Raw genomic sequence first — 13,807 nt, forward strand, 5'->3', positions numbered from 1 at the left:
GTGACGTCTTTACTGCAAGCCTTTATCAAAGACCACTACACTTCTATTAATGCTGATGTGATGCCAGACATGTGTGATGTGAGATAATCGTCTCAGAAATAACTTAATCCTAAAGTTACTGTAGTCAATGAACACTTTAATGACTGACTGACTTATTGACTAGAGCCTTGATTTTACAGGAACAGAAATAGAATTATCTCCCCACCTCTTTCTCCAGAGGTGCAGTTTTTACCAAGGTGTTCTGACTTCAAGGTTGATGCCAATGTTTCCTCAACATGTTGTGGCTAATATACTGTATGTATTATGTCAGAAGAATTCACAATACAGTAACACCAAATTGAGTGCCAGAAAAAAAACTCGAAGAATGCATTTATACATAAAAAGCGCAAATAGAGCAAATCAATTTACAAAAAGGTTAAAGATAATGCATTGGATATATATGCAGCATGTGTACATGGTATTCAGCTTGCTATGAGGCACATATGCTACCCCTATCATTTGTTTTTAAATTGCAGGATGGCACTGATTGTAGAACAGGCTTTACAGATCATCACAGCATCATAGAAATCCAATTTTTCCCGAGTGCATGCTGTACCACTGCTGTACTGAGAGCAGAAGAATTACTTGGAAAATTCAAATTTTGTTTTCTTTTCAGCCAGCAGATGGTGCAATGAATGATCTGGCAGCCACTCATTATGGAGAAGCACGCTATTGGTTATAATGTGCCAATTTTATTCTAATTTATAACATTCAAGAAAGAATTATGTATGGTGACTGCTGCAGTCCTGAGGCAGGATGATGGACTTGTACCACTTGTTGTGATGCTGTGTTTGCAGTCAAAGCAGAAGGAAAGTTCAGGTGGAGGGCAGAAGAGACGGGTTATGTCCAAACCTTCCTATTCCCTCTAGAGAGCCTGTTCATACTGTTGTTTCTACATGCAGCATCATTAAATCCTCTGCATGAGGCTCAGTAAGCAGAGGCCTTACTGGACCATAGGTACTGAACTCTGAGCAGTATACCACCATCACTGCTGACAGAGATCAATACACTGCACTGCAGTAAATGGTTATTATATATTACTGACACATCTGCTTCCCATAGAATTGATTGTTCAGTAAAGCATGTTTATGACGGTCCCTGTCCACTGTCCCTGTCCCTGACAACCTGCACCTGCACAGTCTGGAAAGTCATTATACAAAGTTGCAAAACAAAGACGCAAAGTTGTATACCCATAATAAGAATGATGCTATTATCAGGAGCTTAAATGCCAAATAAGTTATTAGAAACATGTCACTAGCAGGTAATCAAGGCTATTTCGTACGTCTCATCCTGCTTTGAACAGAAACCTCAGAAGTGTTATGTGAGGCTGCTGGCGTGTTTCAGAGAAAGCAGTAAAACTGTCCAATCTTGGCAAATGTAGGTGTTAGTGGCTACATGTTGCCCTGCTCTACTCTCATCAGCTATTTACAGTTCCTACTAACATGCCTCCATTTTGTTATGTACTCTACTGCCTACATTCATTCGCCCCCATACTCTCTCTCTCTCTCTCTCTGTGCCGAGAGAATTAGCCGTGCTCACTGTGGCCAATTCATCACATCTGGCAGATTAGAATAAGAAAGATGAACTGCAAGGGTGGCAGTTGGCACCACTCAGTCTCTCATGCCCTTCCCTGCTAAGCCAAGCCACAATTAGGGCTACTGCACATGGCTTTGCCTCTCGTCTCTGTGGTGGTGTGTGCAGACAGGACAGGCTTCACATCTGTTTTTTTCTTCTTTTTCTTTTTTTTGCATGGCAGAAAAAAAATTGCTTACGGCAATACAAAAATTGGCCCAATCTTAAGGAAGTGTGATGTTTTACTTCCATGAATGTGATGCCAGCAATATTTAGAAATGTAAAAATTTGTGATTGACAACATTTCCACTGTAAAATCTCTTCGTTACAATGTCTAGTTCTTCAAACAACTAGCCTTCAACGCTGTTCAGTCCGGCTAATAATACAAACACAATAGAATATGTTTAATTTGTGTGTTGTAGGAGATGGAGAGATCATACTCTTTGTAACATCTTTGCTCCTTCTTCTGTTCGCAGGGTATTTTCCCAACCAGCTATGTCCACTTGAAGAAATCCACAGTGACCAACAGAGGGTATGTCTCAAGTTGAATGACAAAATGCTATTTATTTAAGCATGTCGACTGTAATCTAACCACTTCCTCTGTATCCTTTAATCTTTTAAGAGAATAATATCCATAGCAGATAATGTCAGGTTGATTTTACGGTATCATTGATATGACCAAGGTTTTCAAACTCGGGTCTGCAGCCCCCTAGGAACCAGGCACCCTAGGGCTCCACAGAAGTATTGCAGAGGGTCCACAAAAACCTGGATACTTCATAGTGTACATGATTTGATGTGCCTGTTTGGTATTTTGGTGACTCGCCATGAACTTGACTGCGCCAAGGTGGGATGAGAGGCGCAGTAGGGGGTAGGGCCGGGTATCGAGAACCGGTTCCAATTTAGTTCCCAGTTCCAAATTGCCTAATTCACCGGAATCAATAAGCCATCACACTAATGACACCTCTTATGATTATTATTAAGAATGTTGAACAGCTGGATGCTTCTTGAGTACCTGCAAAGCTTTTTGACCCTTTCGGTGTGCGGTCAATCGCAAGCAGTGATGTAATTTGTCTACTCACCGTCATGTCAGTCAAGACACCGGTGAAGTCTGTATGTCCATATAACATACAGTGAGTTTTTCTTTCTTCAAAACAACAGAAGTTGCTGAAGACGCTGAAGAAAAAAAAATTACCATAAAATTACTCCAAACAGCTTGTGCAGCATAATCCGTGTTCTGAGTGTTCTGAAGCCAAACGATTGCACTGTGGGTCCAAAAGTTCAATATTTACCTCATTATCTCCTAGATTTTCCACACTTGTTCTGCACTGCACCAACAGTCACAACAGTAGCAAGCAGATGCTGCCTTCAAATGCTGTCGGAAATATTGTAATTATGGGTGTAGAGTGTGCTTGAACGAAGTGGAAAATACGAATCCAAGTACTTGACATTTTTTCACTTGTTTCACTTGTATTGTGTTCTCTGAAGTAAGGTGTTATACCTTAGCTGTTTTGACAAGTAATTCTGACACAAAAGTACCTACACAGCAATGTCTTTCTTGAGAAATAAAACAAAGTAAACTCCACTAAAGCTGTATGTAGTCTTTAGCCCCTGACAATTTATGCAGGAGGAATCGTTAAGTGAATGATAAACAATCACATTGGTAAGAAGAATCGAAAAAGGCACCGGAATCTGTAACATCCTAACGATACCGAGCCCTAGTAGGGGGTATGTCAGTAATGCTCGAGTAGTGCAGTGCAATTTTGGATTACCAGGATTTGCGCTTGCATTGTCTGCCTGCTCAGACCAGGTAGTCTGTTTTATGTTATTTTTGTGGCTTTACCAAGCAATGTGTGCATGAACAGATCCTATTCAAAAGATTAGCAACCCTTTCTGTGGGTGATATGTTGGCCAATTTGACTTGATATAAACCCGTCAAGCAGGAAACAATAAGATACAACATTTTTCATTCATTCTTACTATACACTCGTAGCTGTGATGTTAATGATTGTCATCCAACATAGAGCTGTCAGTATGCGGCATTATGCAGAGTGTGGAATGGAGAAGCGGTCGTATCTTCTATAGATGTCAGGCTGGTGGATGGCCTCCTCCCACGGCTAAACTGTCCCTGCGGTTCGCCGCCAACTTCTGTTTGGCTCTTCGCCTAATATCATTGACCTGTTTCCTACATTGGGCAACGGTTCTCTTAGGACCGGAGCAACACAGGAACTAAATGTGTTATCTCCTCCCAAGCTAATTTAATTTAAAGTGCGGTATGTTCGCTCGTGGCGATTCTGCACCTCCTGCACAAGGACATCAGTTTCCTCTTGGGAGAAACTTTTGTGGCAGATCCGCTCCGGACTGTTCTCTCCATCATGAAATTGTCATAGCGCACTGCTTTTAAGGGGAAGGAAAAGAGGTGAGGTCATCACGACGCCAGTCCCTACTGTACCTACTGATAATGTATTCCTCCTAATCCCCGTTTCCAACTGCGCCGCAAGTTTGCCGTGTGCCTCTGGCCACAAAAATACCAAAAATCTGTGGCCACGCCCTGTGCGGCTGTGCCTTGTGCCACTGACTGCACTTTGCACCGTTGATTCACGAAAATAGAGCCCTTAGCCTGATTTCCATAGAGTATCTATTTTAGTTCTACAAAGAACATACTGTGACCTCTAGGAGTGGCACAGACAAAAAAAGCTGTGGAATATAACACTACAAAGCAGCTATAAGAGAGCAAAACATGTCTTTGCAAAGTTTGTGTCCTCAGTGACACAGTTTCAGTAAAAATTAATACAGAGAGAGACCTGAGACTGTTGTTCGACCTCCTGACCTCTGTGTCAGTCAAGCCCAACAGTCATGCTAAGATTAGAGTGAGGGAACACCTCATGCATATGCAGGACAGCTTATATTGTCTGCGTCATTGATATTAAATGCTTCTCTACAAAATATTGACAACCTCAGATACACGTACAGCAGTTTTTCCTCCCTTGGCTGCTACAGTTGGGCTCTACTAGAACTTCACCCACAGATTTTGGAGGACATGAGCAGTGACAATAAAAAAAACAATTAAGTTTCACAATGTTCTACCAATCAGGACCATCGGCTCATGTAAGCTGATGAAGCTGATGAAGCTCTCCCTCACTCATTACACAGGGGTGTGATATAGATCCATCAACTGATCAATGTCAGAGCATGTGTATCCCTCCCTTCTCCGTTGTCCAATTTCCCCTCATCGCTGATTTGTGAGGATCCATTCTTAAATAGAATTAGCACTGGACAGCCACTGACCTGCATGCACATAATCTCTCTCTCACTCTCTCACTCCCAGACACACACACACACACACACACAGTGGGCATCAGACCTCTGTGGTTCTAGCCACAAAAGCTGGCCATGGCCGTGTGTGGAGGCCAAAAGCAAGGCAAAGACAAAGGCAGGCAGTGGAGCTCTTTATCAGCCTGTGCTCATGGACATTAAATCTACTGGTTGGGATGTGTGGCACAGTGTGGACTGGGAGTTTGCTGTTATATCACCACCCTCCAGTGGAGTTACCACATAGTGGGGAGGACTCTCGTTTGCACTCAAACAATTAAAAGTGCAGACTTGGAAATCGACATTATTATACTTCCCCGCTCCAGGAGCTGCACTTGGGGAAATGTGCTTTGCTGTCTAGTGGAGTTAATGAGGTGAAACACCTACTGCATCTCTGTAGCTCTCCTAAAGCATCCTCACCATAGAGGATCACTCTGACTCGTTATGTAATGGATGGACTGTCGAGTGATTTTTACCCAGAGACGTTTTCTTTGTAGCGAAAGCAATCATAGACCACGAGTGTCAAAGTTCAGTTTTTTCACCCTAGTTTGAAAAGAGCAGAGAGAGTCACAATTTACGATGCAAGTCAGATGTCATCTTTTTTTTTTTCTAGCTGGAGATCTAACCTTTAGTCTGATGGTTTCCTATATGAATGTGATCAGAAACAGAAAGGATGTCTGTTGTGATTTTTACCGGAGTGCTCCACCCCCGCCCCTAATTGCAGCCAGAGAAAATCTCATTACTCTACATGATATTACCTCTTTGTCATTTCAGTGCTGACTTGAGGCAGTGACGTGTGTGTGTGTGTGTGTGTGTGTGTGTGTGTGTGTGTGTGTGTGTGTGTGTGTGTGTGTGTGTGTGTGTGTGTGTGTGTGTGTGTGTGTGTGTGTGTGTGTGTGTGTGTGTGTGTGTGTGTGTCCTCTACATGTTTCCTTGCCCTAGGCTCTGTGAGACGGTGGTGCCCCTGGAGGACCCTATCATCACTGAGACCACCTCCACACTGCAGGAATGGGGTGTCTTGTGGAAGCAGCTCTATGTGGTCAGTAGCACTATATTACAGTACATCTCACTCGTATCAACATAAAACTCTGAGCAATGAATATGAGATTGGACCTAACATAACCATCATTTTCCAGGGAATTTGGAGAAAAACAGCTCTTGCAAAAAGAAATTGCCTCCATGACTGTTTGATTTGCATTCTCCAGAGGGATTTGATGGAATATGTATTTTTTTGCTACGGTATGCTTTTTCCTCCACCTTAATTCAACACCTGGTATAACCAGGTTTGCCGGCAAGAGTAGTAGATAGCATGAGACATAAACATACAGTGACAGCTCCGTTAGATATTTCTCCATAGCATGTCATCCTGACTGTCACCCTACATGTTCATATACTATCTATGTGGGAACAGAAATGGTTGTTGGCCACAGATAATGGCCTTCAGCCCCGTCGTATGCAATTTCATGCTGTGTCATTCAGCCGTTGCTTTAGATCTTGGCCCAGCTCTGTCAGTTTGGGCATCATCTTAAGATCCAGTACTGCTCACCACCTTCAATCAGCCTTTGCTTGCCCGGCAAAAATGATTACTGGGAACCTAAAGCACCCTTAATCCTGCTAAGTGTCGAGAGGGCAGGCAGAAGTGGTTGGTAGGGTTTGAGGTTGGAGCTGAGTGGATATGTTGCGGAGATGGCAGCGGGTTTTTACATAACCTCTCACTGAGGACTGCTCATGCTCTGAGCAACTAAGGAGCCCGAGGCATGGCTGTGGTGATGTAACTTCCTCTGAAGCTCGACTAATGCGAGCCACTGATTTAACACTGCTCATTTTGGTGCTCACCCCCTGTGTGGTATGGGCCATGTTGCCACAGTTACATCCATAATAATAGGGTGTATCATTGGCTAGATGTTGATACGTTTTACCTTATTGTTGCCAATTAGAATTCATGGTAGTACTTCAGGGAGCAATGGCCTAAGCATAACTGTGTATCTGTTATAATGTACATAATTAGCCCTGCAGAATAGACGTCCGAAAGGGCTCATCAACTCTGACAAAAATCTTTGTTTTTCAACAGCTACCAGCCTTTGAGAACATGCAGTGTTTACCCTCATTAAATTTACATGAGCATTGTAGCGGCGCTTAATCTTTGCATTTATGTAAACAAACCTGGGTGGTAATGTGGGCTTGTCATACCATTAGGGAGAACAAAAATGCCTGAATTAAAAGTGCTGTCCTTGGTCTAAAAGAGATGATGATGAAACCAAAGGGGTCAAAGCAGACCTGCAAGGGATATTTGTTTTTTTTAGCTGGATTAACAAAGCCAGTGAGCTTTTAACCTCAGGAGCAACACATATCATTCTCTTACCTGTACACACTGGCAGAAGTGGCAAGCTGCAGAGCAAGTCTTTTCTCTTGAGCATAAAATTGAGCTGAATATACAACAAATCTCCAGAGGCCTCTCAAGTTGTTTCACAGTTTGATGCTGACCTATTTTGAAAATCACATTTATAACACCTGAAAACAACATAGATGCAGACTCTGATTTTTCTCAATGTCCAGCTTTGTATGCATGTTTATGATGGACTGCTGGACTGTTGTCTAAATGGAGTTAAACATACTAAGTAGTGAATCTTCACTGTGAAGAGTTTCATTAGCAGTCTGTAGTGTTTACCACAAAGTTCTGCAGCCTCACGTTTCCCCACCAATGCCCTGTCTCTTTCCATCCGCCCCAATAGAAACACAAGGTGGACCTGTTCCATAAGCTGCGTCATGTGATGAACGAGCTCATTGACCTGCGCCGGCAGCTGATCCAGGGTCACCTCGCCCAGGACCAGACCCGCGAGATCAAACGACACATCACCGTACGGCTCGACTGGGGCAATGAGTGAGTCTCTCTCCTATTGAATACATTATATGGAGAAAGCGAGGAATTGGAAGGCGTGCACAAGGTCACTGGACATTTCCCACAACTCGGTGAACGTTAGTATTAAACTGTTGGCCACCAAAGAATACATAATTTCTTTGGCACTGGAGAGATCCCCAGCACAGGGTGTGTGTGGGTGCGTAATACCATCCCCTATGATGTAATTTTATGGTCATTTAGCAGATGAGTGGATCTCAAGCGGCTTAAAGTCAATGCACATCCTCAGCCCCTGGAGGAATTGTAAACCCATATTCGCACTGTTGCCAGCTTCAAACTCCTTCCAACTGAGCTGTCATAGGCATCCATAACAGAGATAAGGAGAGAGGGCTCCGGCTCGGCCAAGGAGGAGCATTAGGTGGAGGGGCCATCTGTTGGTTTAATGCGGGATTCATTGTACATGTTCAAAGTACACTCGCATTCAATTTCACAGTACATGTTCACTGGATTGGTCAACATTAGTGAGCATCATGCTTGAGTTCTACGTATATTTATGTATAGAACAAGAGAAAATGGAGAAATACATTGTACTGTGTTCACCATGCATGCTGAGCTCAGTGCTCTGTAGTGCAAACTGACCTGAGTGCTGAGGTGATCTAATTTCATGGTCAAAAGATCATAGTAGTACTGACAGTGCTCCATGATTTTGTTTTAGTCTAGGGCTGCGATTTAAAGAAATATAAAGAAATATGAAGAAATCTAGTATGTGTTGTTGATCTAGCTGGTATTGTTTGAATCAGAAACCCAGTTATTTCCAAGGCTCTGATTTCTTTCTTCCCTGTTATTTTTCATTTTCCTCTGTCATCAGGCACCTCGGCTTAGACCTCGTTCCCAGAAAGGAGTTTGAGATGGTGGATCCAGATCAGATCAGCGTATCTGAGCTATACAAAATGGTATGCTGGGTGGCTTTGTTCTTGAGCAGACACATGCTGTACAAATTCAGTCTTTGAATTATTTAATATGATTAATTAATAATATGTATAATATGAGTATTTATTGAATGATATAAATGCTTATAAATTTATTTCTGTATCATGCATCTATCTATAGTAATGACTCAAAATTATGCTTTCTTTACACTTGAATTTGTTGCACTTGCTGTATGCATTTTTCCTGTGCCTCAGCCTGGTTTTGCATATGAGAATGTGTTGTTGGATGTGTAGGGATGTGTGAATGTACCGATTATCAAATCATCCATAAAAAGGTGACTCACTAGAGGGAGCACGATTCAGCTGTTGCGGATGGAGCAGCCTCATGTGACCTATTCTTTATGCTTATGTTGCCGCCATATTGAGTGTGTCCCTCTCCTCGCGCGCACGTGACTCTCACAGGCATGATTGCTAGCTAGCAACGCAGACGTAATGCAATGTGACAAGCTTGGGTGAGGCTTTGGGAAAATATATACAGATTTATTTTTTATTATTATTTTTTGTTTAATTATAGATTATAGTCTTGGTTATTTAAAACCACCAACCTCACTTGAGACATATTTCTGTAAATAAATTATGTCTCAAATCTATTTTTGAATTTGGCTGGAGTAATGTGGGAGTTTCAAGTGCATACTCACTGGCGGGAGATGAGACTTACTCAAACAGATCCAACATTAGGAATACGTGATTACGGCACAGATGTAATAAAATCTCATGTAATGCTGTGGGAGGCCATCCTCTAGGTGGAAGACCCCGTCTGGTCAATAGTGGAAGGTCCATATGCTGATCAAAACACTCTCCAACTGCCCAGCAGTCTCCCATTATCCCTTTGCCATTTTTCTCGGCTTTGCAGGCAGATTGTTAGTGCACTAAATGCCCTGTCCAGAAACAACAGCGTAGCTCATCCTTGCCAAAAAGCCTCCTGACTCTGTCGATGAAAGTGAGCTTGTTTTTGGCAGGGCACAAGGCCTTGGCACCTCTTCAGGTAGGGGAGTAGAGGAGTTCTTTTAGGCTGCTGAGCAGAGAGATGTGTGTGGGCGACACTGGCTTTGTCCTTTCCTCTCCCACACGCTCACGTTTTACCTCATGTGGGCTTCCTTTAGTGCTGCAGGAACACTGAAGTATAGCCTCCTGGCAAAATAGGTAGGTGAATTTTTATCAGATTCGAAGCATCGACTGAGGCGCTGCTCAGGTAGTGTGTGTCTGAAGCTGCGGTGAGGTAAATATGTTCAATACTGAGTGGGAAGAGTAAAGAATGGACCGGCTGAACTGACATGTTTCTTTTGAACTTCACTCTTTAGCATGTATCCAGCAGACACTGTGGCCAGCAAAGCACAAACCAGGTATGGTCTTTTCAAAGCTGTTTGGCTTTGAAATGAAAAAAATCCCTTTTCCTTCGTTCTCATTTCATTCCTGAATACTTCTTTCTTACTTTATCACTCAAAGATCACAGGAATATTGTCAGGGCACTATAGCTATGACCCTTTTACTCCTTACTATTGGTTTCCTGTAATGTTGGAGATCTAGGAATTGCTCTAGTTGATAACAGTGTGCCAGCCTAACACCTAAAATGTAAAATTATGAGTTGAGTTGGAATTTGCAGTTTATGGTCAAAATAAGGTGTTAGTGTCATGCTCAATGGGAAGAGCATGAGTTAGGGGTTTGATTCCCACGGGGAGTGCAGATTCTAATGATGTATGCACTAATGATAGTGTTTGGCGCTTTGGATAAAAGTGTCCACTGAATTGCATTTGTATGTAGCTCAATGGGAAACACCAGTATAAAGACTTCTTGCATTGGTTGTGACTCTATAAATGGATGCAGTGATTTTTATTTGTAGCATAGTTTTGCATCTGGTTCCTACTAGATCTCCCATAAATACTAAACTGGGATCACATCTAGTTAGTGAGAAGGCCTTGGCAAACAGCAACTTAATTCTCATGCTCCATAATCCCTCAGGCCTTCTTGACACCTTTCCAACTGAGAAAGAAATGCATTATGAGATGGAAATGATAACTGAGGATTGTTACGTTTGTAATAATAGTGATTAGAAATTGTCTAAACCTCTTGTAGATGTCTTGTGATTCCAATTAACCCCTTAGACTGCTCACATGGATCTGGTGTCTTAGCTTATCCATATAGTTCCATACATTACATCTGTGCAGCCTTTGGAGAATAAACACAGAGCACATGTGTGCGAGACTGCAGGTACTTAGCTTTGCAGTAAGGGACTTGTCTTGTTAACGGTCACTGTCTCTTCGTTCTCAGGGTGACAGCACGCGACAGCGCCATGGTGACGGTTGCCGTGTCCCTGTGTCGCACCACCTCTTCATCAACCTGAAGAGCTTCACTTACAACAGCATCAGCGAGGACGCAGACGTCTTTTTCTTTCTGTACGACACTCGCGAGGCCAAGCAAATCAGGTAGGCTGCTGGGAGGACTTCAGTGCGCCAGTGGTCAGCCCAAAAACAAACACTGTTCATCGAAGACACACACACACACGAATGGACCTACGTACTGTGTGTGGATGCATGCATGGACACACACACATATACACCTTGTCTGTCCAGCTTATTGATTGAGGCACTCTAAGGATGACTTTAACTCTGAAACCGTGAACTGTCTTCCATTGCAGTGAGAAGTTCATGGTGAGGTTGAACAAAAACGGAGGACCAAAGAATCCAGAGAAGGTGGACCGTCTGTGCGCTCTCTTCACGGTAACAACTCTTAGGAATCGAGCGTGATCCCACTTCAGATAAACTTAATGTATTTCAACTGTTATAAGAATATTCTGATTACATTGTCCATTGTGTTTCTCCTCAGGACCTGAGCAGTAAAGACTTGAAGAGAGACCTGTACATTGTGGCGCATGTCATAAGAACTGGTAAATAAAGTACAGTGTACAAAAATATGATTTCCATGGTCTCAGGATAGTCTGATTTTTAAAAGAATCAGTGTTCCTTCTTCAGATAGGCAAGGCAAGGCAAGTTTATTTATGTAGCACATTTTGTACACATAGGCAATTCAAAGTGCTTTACACAAGGTATATAAGACATTAGATAAGATAAATAAAACACATAAAAAGAGATAATAAAGTGTATAAGAAGAGAGAATAAATAAAGAATTAAAATGCATAAAAAGAGAATAAAGATCAAGTGTCATAGACAGTGCAGAATTAAGTCAAAGTTGGGGCACTTCTGAGACAGTGTATCCTCCTCCTTTCTGTGTCCAGGTCGTATGCTGCTGAATGACTCAAAGAAAGGTCCGCCCCACGTTCAGTACAGACGACCCTATGGCTGTGCCGTTCTCGCCATGAGTGATGTTTTCCACACCATCACAGACCTCAAAGAGGAGAAGGACTTTGTGCTCAAAGTTTACACGTGAGTGCAGCGGCGAAACTGTTTCTCCTCTCTCAGTATGTACTCGCTTCTCCCTGAATATGAATACTAGATAGAATTTGATTGTATACAGAGAAAGTATGAAACCTACACTATAATTACTCGGTACCTGTCAGTGTAATTGCTTGGTAGTTGTGTGGTTTCTGTACTACTGGATATACAGCGGAAGCGTGTGTGTAATGAGGCAGGATTATTGTGTGAATTTTCTGCAAATGTTGTGCATGACAACCTAGCGCTCCAGCGTTGATGCGTAGTGTGTTTTGACCAGAATGATAATGAAGTGTCCTCTGGAAAATCAATAGCCGCTCACCCCGGGTCTAAGATAGGGCTCTTGGCGTGATGTGAATCTGGCTGCTTCTGTTAGGCTTTGCCACAGAGAACCACTGCTGTACACCGGCCAACCAATGAAGGAATGAGACACAGAGAAGGAAAGGGAAAGACACTGAGAGAGAGAGAGAGAGAGAGAGAGAGAGGGAGGGGGAGAGAGAGGGAGAGAGAGGGAGAGAGAGGGAGAGAGACACATGACACTTAGATAAATGAGCAAAGTTAAAGGACGATGAAAACAATAACACCAAGCTAAGCATTCTTTGCTGTCAGTCAGAACCCAGAACATCCTCTTGTGTCTCTGCACTGTCCTCCTCAGTGTCCGCTCTGGGTCAGAGGTCACACACACACTGTACTGTCCCTGTACTGTATGACGCACTGTACCTTGTTGTATAGTATATTCAGGATAACTGTACCGCCCGATATGAAACAAAGATTTCTATTCCCTGTAAAATCGGATGCCATTGTTTTTACTGTATCTCTCTGCAGAGTCGAAGAGCTCCTCCCTTTAAAAAGCGAGCAGTGATTCAGTGCTGAGCTGCCTCCAAACTGTCGGCTCCTATAACGCTCCAGTCTGTGCATTTCCCCATGCCTTTCCCAGGGGCCTACGGGCCCACAGTAATGAAAAAGGCTGGTAGAGAGCTGGCTGTCAGCTTTGCTTAGTGCGCTGTGCATTTGGGCTAATGTGCTGCTTGATAGTGCCTCCCCCTGCTGCTACCTTTTCTCCAGGAGGAAATCGGTTCTGGGACACATGCTGTTCATGTAGTCCCCGCGCAGACCGTCCCCCATCCCTCCATCTGGGCTCGCTAATCGGTGTGTTGTTAACACCTCCACCCGCCTCTCTTTCTCTCCAGATGTAACAATGAGAACGAGTGGTACCAGATTCACGAGAACATCATCCGCAAGTCCAACACCAAGTACTCAGCTCCCAGCACCAACTATGGTAAATGTGACATCTCTGCAGCTCTGTTACACAACAGGGCTTCCCCGGGGTTACATGTGCACTCGTCCTTTTCTTTTGCTTAGGACTTACAGAGCAATAACTATCAACATTTACATTATAGGCTTTTTGCTGATGCTCTTATCCAGAGCAGCTCACAGTGAGTAAGCAGGTAGGGGTTCAAGGACACTTCAGCAGGACACATGGCTGTTGATGGACACATATTGGCTGTATTCTGATACATCATGCTTGATACATCCAATCAGTTACAAGTGTGATGCGTGCAGCTGAACGGTCTTAGAGGTCTCCCAAGGGTGAATCAGACATTCTTTGTCATAATACAGTATTGATCACTGTGACTATGATAATATCCATTAAG

General features: G+C 43.1%; 1 protein-coding gene across 1 annotated transcript in view; it reads left to right on the plus strand.

The window, feature by feature from the left end:
* Window positions 1-13,807, plus strand: part of LOC139643317 (dedicator of cytokinesis protein 3-like) — a 41,869-nt gene that overhangs the window by 6,816 nt on the left and 21,246 nt on the right. Inside the window, exons 4-13 of the mRNA XM_071518429.1 lie at window positions 2,088-2,143; window positions 5,863-5,959; window positions 7,653-7,801; window positions 8,646-8,730; window positions 10,068-10,109; window positions 11,035-11,189; window positions 11,402-11,483; window positions 11,590-11,650; window positions 11,999-12,146; window positions 13,343-13,431. Of these exons, the coding sequence (XP_071374530.1) occupies window positions 2,088-2,143; window positions 5,863-5,959; window positions 7,653-7,801; window positions 8,646-8,730; window positions 10,068-10,109; window positions 11,035-11,189; window positions 11,402-11,483; window positions 11,590-11,650; window positions 11,999-12,146; window positions 13,343-13,431 (964 nt within the window). The remainder of the gene's footprint in view (window positions 1-2,087; window positions 2,144-5,862; window positions 5,960-7,652; window positions 7,802-8,645; window positions 8,731-10,067; window positions 10,110-11,034; window positions 11,190-11,401; window positions 11,484-11,589; window positions 11,651-11,998; window positions 12,147-13,342; window positions 13,432-13,807) is intronic.

The sequence above is a fragment of the Centroberyx affinis genome, unplaced genomic scaffold, assembly GCF_046629955.1.
Source record: "Centroberyx affinis isolate AG114_WGS23_722 - 3 ecotype Tasmania unplaced genomic scaffold, CSIRO-AGI_Caff_v1 ptg000582l_1, whole genome shotgun sequence".
In the NCBI taxonomy this organism is placed as follows: domain Eukaryota; kingdom Metazoa; phylum Chordata; class Actinopteri; order Beryciformes; family Berycidae; genus Centroberyx; species Centroberyx affinis.